Source organism: Protopterus annectens, chromosome 5.part0 (assembly GCF_019279795.1).
Source record: "Protopterus annectens isolate FY-2018-M chromosome 5.part0, PAN1.0, whole genome shotgun sequence".
NCBI lineage: Eukaryota > Metazoa > Chordata > Ceratodontiformes > Protopteridae > Protopterus > Protopterus annectens.
Genome location: NC_056735.1, coordinates 1,744,017,655 through 1,744,032,522, shown reverse-complemented (window position 1 = coordinate 1,744,032,522; position 14,868 = coordinate 1,744,017,655). Strand labels below are relative to the sequence as shown.

At 35.9% G+C, this 14,868-nt stretch overlaps 1 protein-coding gene across 1 annotated transcript in view; it reads left to right on the top strand.

The window, feature by feature from the left end:
- The window catches only part of LOC122802411 (chromatin assembly factor 1 subunit B-like), an 857,184-nt gene extending 853,489 nt beyond the window's left edge, over positions 1-3,695 (top strand). Inside the window, exon 8 of the mRNA XM_044072033.1 lies at positions 3,615-3,695. Coding sequence (XP_043927968.1) covers positions 3,615-3,695 — 81 coding nt within the window. The remainder of the gene's footprint in view (positions 1-3,614) is intronic.
- The last annotated feature ends 11,173 nt before the right edge of the window (positions 3,696-14,868 follow it).

Below are 14,868 nucleotides of genomic sequence, written 5' to 3'. Positions count from 1 at the left end.
TATCGTAACCAGCCTACAATCTTCCCTCAAAACAAAACTCTCACCTTGTTATAACAAAATATCCAAATTTGCAGCAGGTCATAGAGCCTCTTCTCACCACTGTAACTCCCTTCACAAACTAAGTTGGCTAGAACTACCAAACTTCCTTACATACACTCAGCTCATCCAAGCACACAAACTCATTCATAACCCATCTCTCTGCCCCTCCCTAGCAAATACCTTTGATATGCATAAACCAGACAGACTCCTAAGATCCAATTCCCAAAACCTAATTAAATTGCACAAACCAACACATTCTACTGAGAATCAGTTGATGTCATTCTCTCTTGCACGCCTCAGGAACTCTCTCCCTTCTCCCATCTGCACCACCAGCAGTCTTTCCTTGTTTAAAACCTCACTGCACTCGCACCTTACTTCAGAATGGAAATGCTCTTGATCTCATCCAACCTAATTTTATCACACTTTCTTCCTAACTTTCCATACTTTGTTGCCTGTCACTACCTCCTAATGTTTTAAATCCTTACCTCATTGTAATTCCCTAACAAAAAAAAAACCTACTACTTACTGAATTAACCTGATGTAATTTTCCTAATGAAAATCTTTTATTTCTGCATTATGTAACATCTATTTGAATTGTGCCATATGGGTTTATACTATACAAAATATGTTTAACATTTTTATTATTTTTATTTTATTTTACATTTGTTGACCGAGATATTCCGACTGGATACATGTCCATTTTCAGCGGAGGCCCGGGGAGAAAAGCTCCATAAAAATAATAATAATATTACATTACTATTCCAAGAGACCAAAGGATTTAGATGCATCATTTCAGAAGGTTTAACACAGTAGGAATACACAGGCACATGCTGCAAGTTAACAGAGCGAGAAAAATATATGAAATAGATCTTTTCACAAATGTAAAGCACAATAGGAAAATACTACTGTATACAGAAAGGATAAACTCAGCAGGAATAACTGTACATTATGACATGGCACAACAGATGAGTGGAATATCTGCTTGCTGATAGCCTGATAGGTAGAGAAAGACGATGTTGTTGGATTGGGTTAGTCAGGGTTTAGGCAGGGGCAGAGCCAGCTAGTTTTAAAGTATATTTTGAGGCCTTTTTTAAATAGGGGAAGATATGTTTCTTGGGTAAGAGTTGCAGGAAGAAGGTTCCAAATTTTACCAACTGAGTTCGCAAACAGGGAATCAGCTGCTGTATTGTTGGGTTTTAGGGTTAGGACTGACAGCTTGTTGGACGAACGAAGTGGCCTAAGAGCATTATGTGGGCTGATAATGCTCTTGAGGGTTGGGGTATTGTCAGGTTGGTTGAGTACTTTGTGTAATACTGTAAGCTGGTTGAGCTTTAAAAGGGAAGGAAATTCCAGCCCATCAAGTTGACTTAGGTTGTTGCAGTGGTGAGTCCTGTATGCCATACCTGTTGCAAATCTAGCTATGTGGTAGTAACAGGAAGATAGTTTGCTGAGGTTAGCTTTAGAGAGGTTCATAAATACCAATGAGGCATAGAGGAGAGTGGAGAGAAGATGGGTTCGTGCAATAGCAACTCTAGCAAAATGGGTGAAGAAAGGTTTGACCTTGTAGATGCATCCTAGTTTTTTGTTAATGGACTTAATAGTGTAGTCGATTTGTGCATCAAATTTGAGGTTAGTATCTATTATTACTCCTAGGAGCTTAGTTTGGTTGTCTAGGGATATGATTCTGCCATTGTTATACTTAATAGTGAAAAATGGATGAGTGGATCGAGGAGTAGGTGAGAAAAGCAGCAGCTTGGTTTTGTTGGGATTCAGGAGCAGTTGTCGATTAGCTAGCCAGTTTTCAATATTGTTAAAGGTATTCTGGGTTAGGAATAGGAGATTTGTTTGAGAGGAGGCAGAGCAAATCAAGGTGGAATTGTCGGCATATTGGATACAGTGTGCATTTGGAATGGTGGTATGAAGGTCATTTATGAAGATAGAGAAGAGGAAGGGACCTAGTATAGAGCCCTGAGGGACTCCTAGGGTGACCAGGAGATGGGATGACAGCTTGTCCTGCCATAAGACAGCCTGCTGTCTACCACTTAGATAGGACTGAAACCAGTGATGGTCCAGGAAGACAGCTTTCTGGGTACTGAGCAGTAGCTGATGGTTGATCATATCAAAGGCCTTAGAGAGGTCCATAAAGAGTGCAGATGATAGTTTGTTGTTGTTTCAATTAAGATTGATGACACTGGTGAAAGATAAGAGAGCTGATGAGGTACTATGGTATGGTCTGAAACCATGCTGGGAGTCTGTGAGAAGTTTATTATGGTTAAGGTAATGCATTAGTTGTATGTGGACACACTTTTCTAATAATTTTGCTAGAGGTGAGAGTATGGCTATGGGCCTAAAGTTGCATAATTCTGTGGAACTGCCTCCTTTATGTATTACATGTGATATTTTCCATATTAATGGAATGGTTGCCTCAGAGATGGATCTATTAATGAGGATAGAGACTGGGAGAGTGATCGCCTCTGCAGCTAATTGCAGGTACTCAGCTGGGAGGTGGTCGGCTGCTAGAGAAGTAGGTTTAAGTTTTTTGAGAAGGGCTCGGATGAGGGTAGTAGGGATAGGTTGGAAGCTAAAGGAGAAATGAGTCATGGGAAGATTTGGGCTGTTGGTATTGTTATTTGAAATAAGGCAGGGAGGGGCAGGGCGGGGGGTTAAGCTTGGTAGAAGTGAGTTGGGTGGCTAGTGTCTGGATAGTTTCTGTAAAGAAGCTATTGAATATGTTAGTGATTGCTACTGGTGTTTTGTTTAGGGCTACTGACGGGGTGGGAGTGGTGGTACAGCCTGGATGGAGGAGGTTATTTATTCCAGCCCAGAACTTTTGGGGTTTGTTTTGATGCTTTTGTTGTAGGTGGGTATAGTAGTTTTGTTTGTCTGATATGATGGATTTTTTAGTGTCATTCCTTATTTGACGGTATCTCATGAGGTCTATTGGGTCTCTAGAAGTATGCCAAGTGGACCAAGCCTTGTTCCTATGAGTTATTTTGGTTTTTGTAAGTCTAGTTAGCCATGGGGCAGTTCTAGTTTTGGCACAGATGGTGCAAATAGGGGCATGGGAGTTAAGGATATTGAGGAATTTGGTATTAAAGAAGGCCACGGCCTCATCTAGTGGGAGTCTTTTAAGTTCAGACCAGTTGTAAGCCTTGAGATCATGTAGGAAGTTGTCTAGGTTAAAGATTTTTTTGTTACATGTCACTTTATAGGTGTGAAGATGGGTGTTCTCAGCTTTGTATTTAATGATATAGGTGAGGCAATGATCACGTGGGTCATCGGGTAGTGTGCCTGAATGGTGCATCTGTGGGTCACCATTGATCAGGATGCAATCTAGGATACTACCTTTGTCTTTACTTTTGCTATACCTAGTGGGGAAGGATATGGTCTGAGTAAACCCATGGAGGTTTATGTGATTGCTGGGGGCTTCAGAGGAACAGGTGTTCCAGTCAATGTTAAAGTCACCTAAGACAATAGTTTCTTGGGGGTAATTGCAGGCTAGCCAGTGTAAAATATGTTCCAGTGGGAATATAGATGTTGACAATATATCTACATTTATTTTTATTTATTTGTAGTTTGGTGATGAGAAATTCAGCGTTATTTACCTGAGGAGGCTGTTGGGTGTCAATAGTGACTGTGAGGTTGGACTTAAATAATACAGCTACCCCACCACCTTTCTTGGATTTTCTATCTAACCTAAGGATGTTATATCCTGGAGGAGTTACTTCAGTGTCTTTAGTTTCTGGTTTTAACCAGGTTTCAGTGAGACAAAGAATATCTAGGGAGTGGACAGCTAGGAGGGCATGGAAGTTAGGTAATGTAAGGTAATAAATACCAGGTTCTCTCACCACGAAACTGCAGGATGGTAATAATGAATCAAGTAACGAAACTTTGTAGTCAATGAAGGCAGAATCAGCAAAACGGATTGAAGTAATTCAGCAATAGTCCAATATCAGAACAAAAAAGAAGTTTATTGAGTGAGCGCTTTCGCGTAGCATCTACTACGCTTCATCAGACAATGTATAATCATGTTAAATTCTTGTTTATATATTAGAAAAAGGCGCCAAAAATAATGAACATAATAGAATAATTAAATGAAATACTTTCAGTTAAAAACAATTAGCTTAGGTTTACATTCAGCTGTAAACAAACTGTGGTGACAAACTGAAATGGCATGTTTTAGTTTGCATTGATAGCAGAAAATATCAACTTATTCATATTAAAATTTAATTTAAATTCAGTTAAATACACTTTCAATTAAATATAAAATGAGATATGAAAATAAAATAGCTTGCTTGGTTTTGTGTGGACAATAAATATTTTAAAAAGATATCAACTGGTTTTTAATATAAAGCTCTTAATAAAATGTTGTAGGCTAAAAATGGAAGGGAAGGGGGGGAGGGGGAACCACATCACTGGTGTTCATATCAATTTTGCTAATTGTCAATAAATTCATAAGTTAAATGTATGTCAAGTCTTGATATTTAATAAGAATGAAATATATATTAAATACATAAAAATTATTAAATGAAAAGTATTTGATCTGAAAATACTGGAAATAGGAAATAATGAATCTATAACTAAATATTTACATAAATCAGTTAATAAATTAGTAAATGGATAAAAATGCATATGAGCAAGTGGATGAATAACTATATAAATATCTAATAAATAAATGAATATATGTAAGAACAACAAACTTTATTATTCCGTATAAAATAAGATGTAGTAAATTCATCATAAATATAGTACCCATAAAGTATCTTGAGGACAGGTAATAAGAAGGAGAAAAAGTTCATCTTGTTTCTAAAACAGGTTTTATAGATACGTAACTATTAATGCCAGGAGGTATGTGGGCACCTAATCGTAAAATCCATTTTAATTCTTTATTACTTAAATATGTAGTGTTATTGCCACCTCTCTTATTAATGGTGACTATCTCTAAAACTCTGAAGCAAAACTTGTGCAAGGGAAATTCTATTATGTGTTTCGCTAGAGCATTAAGGTCATTCTTTCTTTGTATGTCATAGAGGTGTCCATATATTCTGTCCTTCAGACACCTCTTTGTTAGCCCAACATAAAAGGCCTGGCATTCTTTGCAAGTTGCAAGGTAAATTAGGTTCTTTGTAGCACAAGTTGCAAAAAACCTTGGTTGAAAAGTGTAATTTAGATTAGGATGTTGAAACTCTTGCACCTCAGAAATAAAGTTACATCTATTGCAGTTGTAACAAGGAAAAGTACCTGTTCTTCTACTCTTCAAGATGGGTGTAGGATGTGTAATAAGTATATCATTACATAGTATTCGTTTAAGATTCGGACTATTTCTATACGTAAAATAAGGTTTGTTTCCTACAATAGTTTTAGTATCTGAATCCATAATTAAAATTTTCCAGTTGTTAATATATACCTCTTTTATCTGATTAATGTTGCTAGTATAATTCAAGGTGATAGCCATATGATTGGCTTTTGTAACTCTGTGTTCTGTATTCAGAGGTATAAAAGTCTGGTGGGTTAGTGGTGTCTTCTTAATAATACTATTTTTAATGTTGTTAACTAAATTTGGATGGTAACCTCTTTCAATGAACAGTTTTTCCAGGTAGTCAGCTTCAAAATGTAAATCATTACTATTTTTACAAAGTTTAGTTAGCCTAATAAATTGGCTTTTTATTATACCTGGAAAAACATGCCTGGGATGCATGCTATCAAAAGTTAGCAAGGTATTCTTCCAAGTGGGCTTTCTATATAATGTTGATACAATAGAACCATCATCAGTGATACTAAGTGTTGTATCCAGAAAATGTATCTTTTCATAGGAACATTCCATGGTGAACTTAAGAAATGATGATGTAGTTTCTAAGTAAGTTAAAAAATTCTTAAATTCAATTTCTGTGCCTTCTCAAATGATAAAAATATCATCTACAAAACGTTTGTAGACTTTTACTTGAGCAAAAGAGGGGTGGCTGAATAGGCAACTTTGCTCCCAGCTGAGAACAACCAGGTTGGCATATGTATTCGCACACGGAGTGCCCATTGCCACCCCCCATTGTTGTAAATAGTAACTGTCTAGAAACATAAAGGCATTATTGTTGAGTACTAAGTCTAAACGTTGACCTATCAATAACTGCCTGTTGTTGCTAAAAGAAGACTGCTTTGTTAATAGACCTCTAATTGCTTCAACTCCTAAATCATTAGGTATAGAAGTGAATAGGTTTTTCACATCTAAAGTGACTAGAAGATACTCATGTTTGTTTGGATTAAGATGTATACCTGTTAAATAATTCAGAAGTTGATAGGTATCTTTTAATATAGAAGAAAAAGAATCAACTATAGGTCTAAGTAAAAACTCAATAAAAGATGATATATTAGCAGTTACCCATTTGTCACCTGATACAATTGGTCTGAATGGTATAGGCACTTGATGTTTGTGTATTTTAGGTAATCCCTTAATTATTGGTATAATGGGATTGTCAATAAAAAGATAGTTATACATCTGTTCACTAACTTGTCCACACATGAGAAGGTCATAAAGTGTATCATGCACATTTCTAATAATTCTATGAATATCATGAAGCATCACTTTAGTATATGTAGCATCATCCTCAAGCATTAAAGACATATTCATATTGTATTCAGTGGTATCTAATATAACCACCCCTCCACCTTTATCAGCTGGTTTTATATTGATTTCATTACAGTTCCTTAAATATTGTAATGAGGCAAATTCTTCTGAATTAAGGTTATAGAAACATGGTTTGATTTTACTAGAAAACAATTTGTAAAAATCTTGCTCACATAATTTTAAAAAACACTCAATATGATGTGGAAAGCCAGGTGTAAAATTGCTTTTACGTTTAAAAATGGTCTTATTAGTGATAACAGGAGAATTGTGTGTGTCTTTAAAAAACAATTTCAAGGCAACCTGTCTGCAGAATAGTTTAAGGTCAATCAGCACATAACTAATACTGTCTGGGCTAGCCGGAGTAAAATTCAGTCCTCTGTTCAACAATGAAATGTCTGAATCAGAAAGAGTAAAGCTAGAATAGTTATACAACAAATCAGTCACATTCTTGCTCTTCTTATGGGGTTGTGGCTTTCTCTTGAGAGTTTCCTTTTCCTTGGGCCTCGGCTTAATGAGCGGCCTCTGTTGTAGAAGTGTTGTTTTACAGGATAAGGTAAAAAAGAAGAACAAGAGGGAGTGTCAGGGTGTAAATCTTTAGGTCTATCTCCTAGACCGCCATGAGAATGTTTCAGTCCTTGTTGGTTAGGAGGGGGCGTGTCAGTCTCAATGGAAGCTGTGTTATTAGTAGCTTCCAACAAGGGAGATGGTAACAATTCATTAGTTTCCATCAGATTGTTGATGTTGCAAACTAATTTATCTGTAGCAGGTTGAGAACCAGTTGCATAAGCATGTCCTGTACTGTTAATATCAGTTGTAGTGTTCAAAACAGTAGTGTTATATTTCGGCCACACAAATATTTGGCGAGAGGCAAAATCATTAAAGTCTCTTTGTAACTTACGCAACTTGGTTGCTTTCAGCCTTTCGCTATAAGCATTAACTTGCAAGCAAATGTTATGCATTTTCTTTACACAATATTCAGACTTAAAACGATCATTTAAGTCTTTATAAATAAGATAAATTTTACTACGCAAATCCGTTTCTAACGGATTAAAATAGTCAAGAAGTAACTTGATATACCTGAAGCCGAGGTCGATGTTGAGGTCCTGCCATTTCTTGAGAAGTGTGGGGTGTGTTTCCCCATATGTCGGCATGCAGAGGACCCTCATCCCCCTCGGTACGATGCGATGGTGTAGGCATGCCTCTAGGTGCTGTCTTTGCCAGGCATATCGTTGTAGTCGGTACATGTCGTCCTCAAGCTCCTTAGCTGCAGTGTTAAACTCTGTAATATTGTAACCGTCTTCCTTCTCAGGCACCGTGATGTTAGCGTGCGAAAGGTCCAGAGCCAATAAAGGGTTTGCTTGCTGGTGTAACAATCCCAACCAAATGGTCGAAGCGTCCCTCGTCCCTGGACAGTAATCCAATTCTATGTTGACTGTTTCCATCGAGTGCTATCGGTGTGATAGCCGAAGCAAAAAAGTGTATAATATATAAAAAACACACACGATAGCTGAAGAGAGAGCCTGTAAATACGAGACAAGCAAGGTAATAAATACCAGGTTCTCTCACCACGAAACTGCAGGATGGTAATAATGAATCAAGTAACGAAACTTTGTAGTCAATGAAGGCAGAATCAGCAAAACGGATTGAAGTAATTCAGCAATAGTCCAATATCAGAACAAAAAAGAAGTTTATTGAGTGAGCGCTTTCGCGTAGCATCTACTACACTTCATCAGACAATGTATAATCATGTTAAATTCTTGTTTATATATTAGAAAAAGGCGCCAAAAATAATGAACATAATAGAATAATTAAATGAAATACTTTCAGTTAAAAACAATTAGCTTAGGTTTACATTCAGCTGTAAACAGACTGTGGTGACAAACTGAAATGGCATGTTTTAGTTTGCATTGATAGCAGAAAATATCAACTTATTCATATTAAAATTTCATTTAAATTCAGTTAAATACACTTTCAATTAAATATAAAATGAGATATGAAAATAAAATAGCTTGCTTGGTTTTGTGTGGACAATAAATATTTAGTAGTAGTGGATTTTATTATTTAGGCTTCTGATGTTAAGATGGCAGACTAGGAAAAGTTAGGATGCTTATTTAACCGAGAATAGAAGGCAGGATTGTTAACCATAGAGCTAGTGTCAGAAGGTGTGGCATTGTTAGGGTTTAGATGAGGATTGTTAAGTTTGGATGGGTCAGGTTTAGGGTGGTAGTCACCATCTTTAGTGAGGTTGTAGTTCAGTCAGGTTATAAGGTTCAGGATTTTATTAATAAGCTTAAGATATTGCCTGGATTTTTTGGCTAGTGTAACTAGGTTGGAGAAGGTTATGGTATTTGGGGGGGATAGCTATAGATGAGAGTATGTTATTTATATAAATAACATTTAAATGAAATGTATATTATGGATTTGTGCTCTTTCTGTACTATGTATTTGTATTTCTCTGCAGCTTTTACTCCCCAGAACTCCATTGAAAATGGGATCCTTGTAGCCCAATGGACTATCCTGGAAAATAAACTGCAAATAAATAAATATACATGCCATGTTTTGTTCTTTTTCTGAGCTCAAAAGTGCAGTAATAAATGGATTGTTTGCCATCTTTTAGAACCACATAGTTTAAAAAACAAGACAAACTATTGACACAAAAGCAGAAGAAAGACCCAGCCAAGATAAAGTATTCAATCTGAAATACCTTAAACCTCCTGCAGTGAAGCCTTACACGATATATGCAAATAATCCCTTAGTGCTGTTCCAGTGGGTTAGCTATATGGCTTTTGAATGCTCATAACCTTTTGTTATACATTTTCAGTTTTTAGTGGTACAGTTAATCCAATAAAACCAACACTCCATACGAGAAACATACCATGGCTTGCCCATTTATCTGATCTCATCAGTACAGCATAAGTGGCAGAATGAACATTTTTCAATAACAAAAAACATAAAAACAAGCCTGATGTTTGACTACAAAATATTCCAAACAACAGCCAAAGCAAAGGGTAAAAAGGTCAGAACAGCAAACCATTTAAACAAAACTAGAAGAGAGATTCAACAAAGCTAGAGTCTTCCCTGTGTAATAAATTAGACCTTATGTAGTAGAGGCACATGGGATATATGCAAATTACCTTTTAAAGACTTATGAGTGTTTGTACTACCACGGCTTCTGTATATCTGCAGTGTTTTACTTTCACTTTTTTATCTTTACTTGTGCATGCCAAATATCAATAGCTGTAAACATGAACTGGTAGACATTTATCTGAAAAGTTTCTTGATAAAGATATCTGTCAGTTATACACAAATTATACTTAGCATGGTTGTTCTAGTTATAAAGACAATACATAGGTGTATCACGTTTTATGTAAAAAATAGATTTACTATCAAGATGTGCTCAGATGTGTAGAAATATCAATATTGTGTTTAATAATAATGGGAACCATGGGATCAATACATGAGGAGGAACAAGGTTTTAAAAGAAGGCAGGATTTGAATGAGCAATGTAATGGTTGACTAACAATGACTGAATATGTTAAAAGTGATGTATAATGTTTGCAACTACAGTTGTGTCGGCATGGTTTGAAATGTATAACGTTTGCTTTCAGATTGTGTCGGTATGGTTTATTGTCATTTAACATGTAACATGGCAAAAGTCATACATGATAATTTTATAAAGATGTTTCTTGAAAAAAATATTGTTTAATAATTGCATTATTTTTAAAATGTATTTTTCAGTACATTTATAATGCTTGTAATGCCAACGTTGATTCTTATTGTTATCATGCAATATTTTATATGCCCTATTCATTTGCCCCTCTTTAAACAACAGCTTCAGTTCTAGAATCAAGTAAAAACTCTACCTCAGCTGGCCTTTTATTCAGCAATCCCCTATCCCTTTCTTTTTATCTACACACTGACATTAATCCCTGCTAGAGATGGCACTGTATAACCTGCAATCCAGACGTCTGCCTGTTCTCATCCCACTCTATTACCTTTCCCTCTCAAGTTATGTTTTCCCAATACCTTGGATCCTTTCCTAATTTTCTCCAGTGAATTTGCACCCCCCTCTTGCTTAGTTTCTATACCCATACTTACAGTCATCTATGCTGGCAAAATCTTCTTTTACCATTCCTGTGCAGGTTTACTTCTTAGAATATTTTCTGCTACTTTTGGAATATAATATTCTTTATGGTTGTACTTATTATTATTAAAGATCTGCAAGCAAAATCCTAATCTCTCCTTACCTTGTGAACTCTCCCTTGTTTCATAATCCCATTCCTCTTTAATTTATAACCTCTTCTTTGTGTTATGTATGCAAGTCTTAAGTACATCGCTTTAGAAAGGGATACAAAATCCCTTAGTTTGTGCATAAATCAAAGTAAATAAAAAAATTTCCCTGCTTGCATCTTGCTATCTATAGACTATACCCATAATCGTGCGCTTAGAGTTTCTCAACAGATTTGAAGGTAGTCCTAAAAAATGGTATTTATTTAGGATTACCTTCAAATCTGGTAATCCTAACCCACTTACTTCTATGGGGAGAATCAACTTCTCCCACTTAACTCTTGCTCTCTTCCCATTCCAGGTAAATAACTTTTTATTAATTCTCATCCACAGCTGATTCTCTGGTTGATAAAATATGCCTGACCTGTTTATAAAACTTCTTCTTCTTCTTTCGGCTTTTCCCGGTCAGGGGTCACCACAGCAGAACTCTGGTCCGCTAATGATTGGCAGTGGATTATTACGGTGCCGAGTTGCCAACTCGACACCCAGCCTTCAAAGAAGGCACACCCATTCACACTCACACCTGAACTAAAAACAATTTTATTGCTTGTAGTACATAGTAGATACTATCCAGACCCATAATCAAGAGCTTCAAGTTTTTCTCTTTTTTATTATCTTTTGTTCAGTCTTTTTCCACATATTCCTAGCTGACATAACAGAACCGTAACAGAATCATTTTTAACCATACACCTAGATACTTCTCTTTCGAGGCCCTCATAAATATGAGTATTACTGAACCAATTCATATGCTTGATATTTTTGCCTGCATCTCCTTCTCTGAGGCTGCCAAGCACAGCTCTTCATACCGGTTTGTGGTATGACAGAAGCAAGCAGTTTAAAGCAGGATGCTGCAGTTCTAGCAGTAAGACTGAGCATCATTGCTGATTGCAAAGTGACTAGAAAAAGAGCATATTTGCGTTTTATAAGGCATATGTACTTATATACTTAAGTAGCATTTTGTACCTATTTCTCATTTACATCTCTATGTATTTTTTATCTAAGAAGCTATTTACAAGTTTCCAAGTGCTCCACGTGAACTCTCTGTCTCTGAGTTGTATCTCGCCTGTGCATGTGTTCAACCAATGCAAATGTTCACTGCACACTAGTACCACCCATAGTTTAATTAGATTGGCAAGATATGCTATTGGTCTCTATAGGAGAAGAATTCACGCAGAAGCAGAAATCAGCCAATGAGTGAACTCACTCAGAGACAGCCCACAGCAGAATTAGGTAGGACAGAAAGCTAATGCCCCTTCTGTCCCCAGAAACAAAATGATAAAGTCCCAAATCAGACCCAAGTAAACAAATCTTGGTAGTCACTTCAGGCTTCTTTTAAGTCACATATCTTAAAAGTGGTTACCTGTAGTTATGAAGGTTTTACAATAATATGAAAGAATTATAAACTCTAAAGACAGATTTTATGCATTATTAGTCTAGAATATTGTGGTTTTGACTTTGTTTGTGTATAGGTATATTGAATTTGCCTACAGGAATATTTGTTAATCTGTAGTAAATTTAGCTTAACAACAAATAGCTTGAAAAAAATCTAGTAGTCACAATACAAGTTAAGATGAGGTTGAGATTACATTGAGTTTAATCTCATCTGCTAGTGACAACCATGTAGGAAAAAAAACTGATGGAACAGATCCAGGCATTTCGTCAAAGCAAATGTCAGCTATCATTTGACACCCCTCCCCCAAGCCAAAGGTATTCTGTTTGCTTCCTGTTGGACCAGTTATTAATCACATGTTCCCAAACAAATATCTCAGCCTGAAATTCCACATTTGTACTTACTCATAATTATGTTACATTAAATGCATAATGTTTCAGCATCAATTTACACAAGTTTTTGGAATGAAGCAAACACGGACAGATAGGGAAGATAAGCCATGAAAATGTCTGATATGAAACCTCAGTTTTCTTAAAGGCATGCTCTATTCATAAAGCCTTCACTTGTTTATTCTGGGTCTTTGAGCAAATTACTTGCACAAATGCCTGCTTGCCAATCACCTGTACAAAAAAAAAAAAAAAAACCAGTAAGAGTGACAGGTGAATCATTTTCAGTTCGTAAAATCATTAGTAAAATCAAGTTATGTTGCATTTTAAGAAAGCACATCAAGTACCAGGATGGAATCAGTAGAAATGTTAGACTTGGCTATGTGAATGTCAGGCTACAATCTGGTAGTGACTATAATCAGCCTATAAGTGACACAAAATTACAAATCAGTGCTAGGATGCTCTGCCTTAATAGCTATTCCCCTTAGACAGAAGGAACCTCACAATTATAGAACAGATCCAGATTTTAAAACTAAAACTATTTCATGTCTAAGTATCTGGAAGTTATCAGGGGCAGGTCTGAGGTTGCCCCAGTGTATTTCTGTGCATATAAAATGTGTTTGAGTGCAGACGAGTGGGTAAATGCATCTTTATGTGTGTGTGAATGGAGGGGTAAGAATAAGAGGGATTTTCTTTCAGCATACATCCTTGTCAGGTCTTAATGCAAAAAAGACACGCTGATAGGACACCTTTTTTCATTATTTATTTTATCTCTGAGACAATGGTCAGCCTTTGATTTCTCACATGAACCAGGACATTGGTGTTTCTTTTTAAAAAAAATTACTACCCTGTCACCTAAGCACTCACACATTACCCATTCCTCTACATGAGTTATGAGGCAGTGCTATGCAACAACTTACTATAACTAGCACACTGCCATATTAAACGTTCTGTAGAAGTAGTAAATAAGTACAACCCCTCTAACATATATTAAACATATATATAGTGTGTAACATATGTATGTATTAGTAGTAATAAGAATAAGACAGTTTCAATACATTGCACAGGTAATAGCCAATCACAACTATGTAAATCATGTTAAATACAAAGTTTACAGTTTAAAGTTTATAGTATGTGTATTTTAGACGTAAACTGTGATATTGGTGCTTTATAAATTCCCCATAAATCAGGAGAAAACATAATCCTGAATAAGTGAAGACTCTTAATAACATTCATTTAACTTAGCATACACACAAGAGAGCAGTCAGCTTGTAGCAGCCAGAAAAAAGCAGAATCGGACTAGCTAACACCGGTTCTTGAAATGTGCAAGTCTTGAAATAGAAAACAGTATCTTAACCCCGTCAGACTTGACAGTTTTCGGGAAGGTTATGCTTCTATTCCTGATTCTTTTTATCTGTTTTTTTATTCCCTTTCTAATAATTGTCATGGTTTGACATATCAGCACAAAATTTTAGGGAATTACATTGAAATTGTCACATAAAATGCTTTAGACTATGGCTGAGCACTGGAGCAACTACATGTTTTATTTATGTACTATTTATGCACAACATGTAGAAAATTGAAAATCTCATCTATGTATCTACCTATCTATCTGTATATGTTTTATAGCTTTTTCTATTAGCATGATTAAAACTCATGCATAAACTTTTGCTTTAAAGTCTTTTGGAAATAATGCATGTGTCAATTTCTAAATTATACTGTAACTAAAATCTGACCGTCAATAAATGTTAACTTTTATGTAATTCTATCAAAACTTCTTACACAGTTTTCAGTATTAGTAGTAAATAAGCACAAGACAGTTTCAGTGCATTGCACAATCATGTGTTAAGTAGGAAGCTGACAGTGCATCACACTGTGTAATTTAGAAGTAAACTGCGATATTGGCACTTTATGCATTCTCATAAATCAGGAGAAGACATAAACGTGAATAAGTGAAGGTTCTTAACAGCATTTATTTAGCTTTGTACACAAACAAGAGAGAAGCCAGCTTGTAGCAACCAGAAAAAGGCAACCAGAAAAAAAAAAGAATCTGACTAGTTAACACCGGTTCTTGAAATGTGCAAATCTTGAAATCTATGAGACAGAAGGAAAAGAAAGAAAGAATACTACCTTAACCCCTTCAGACA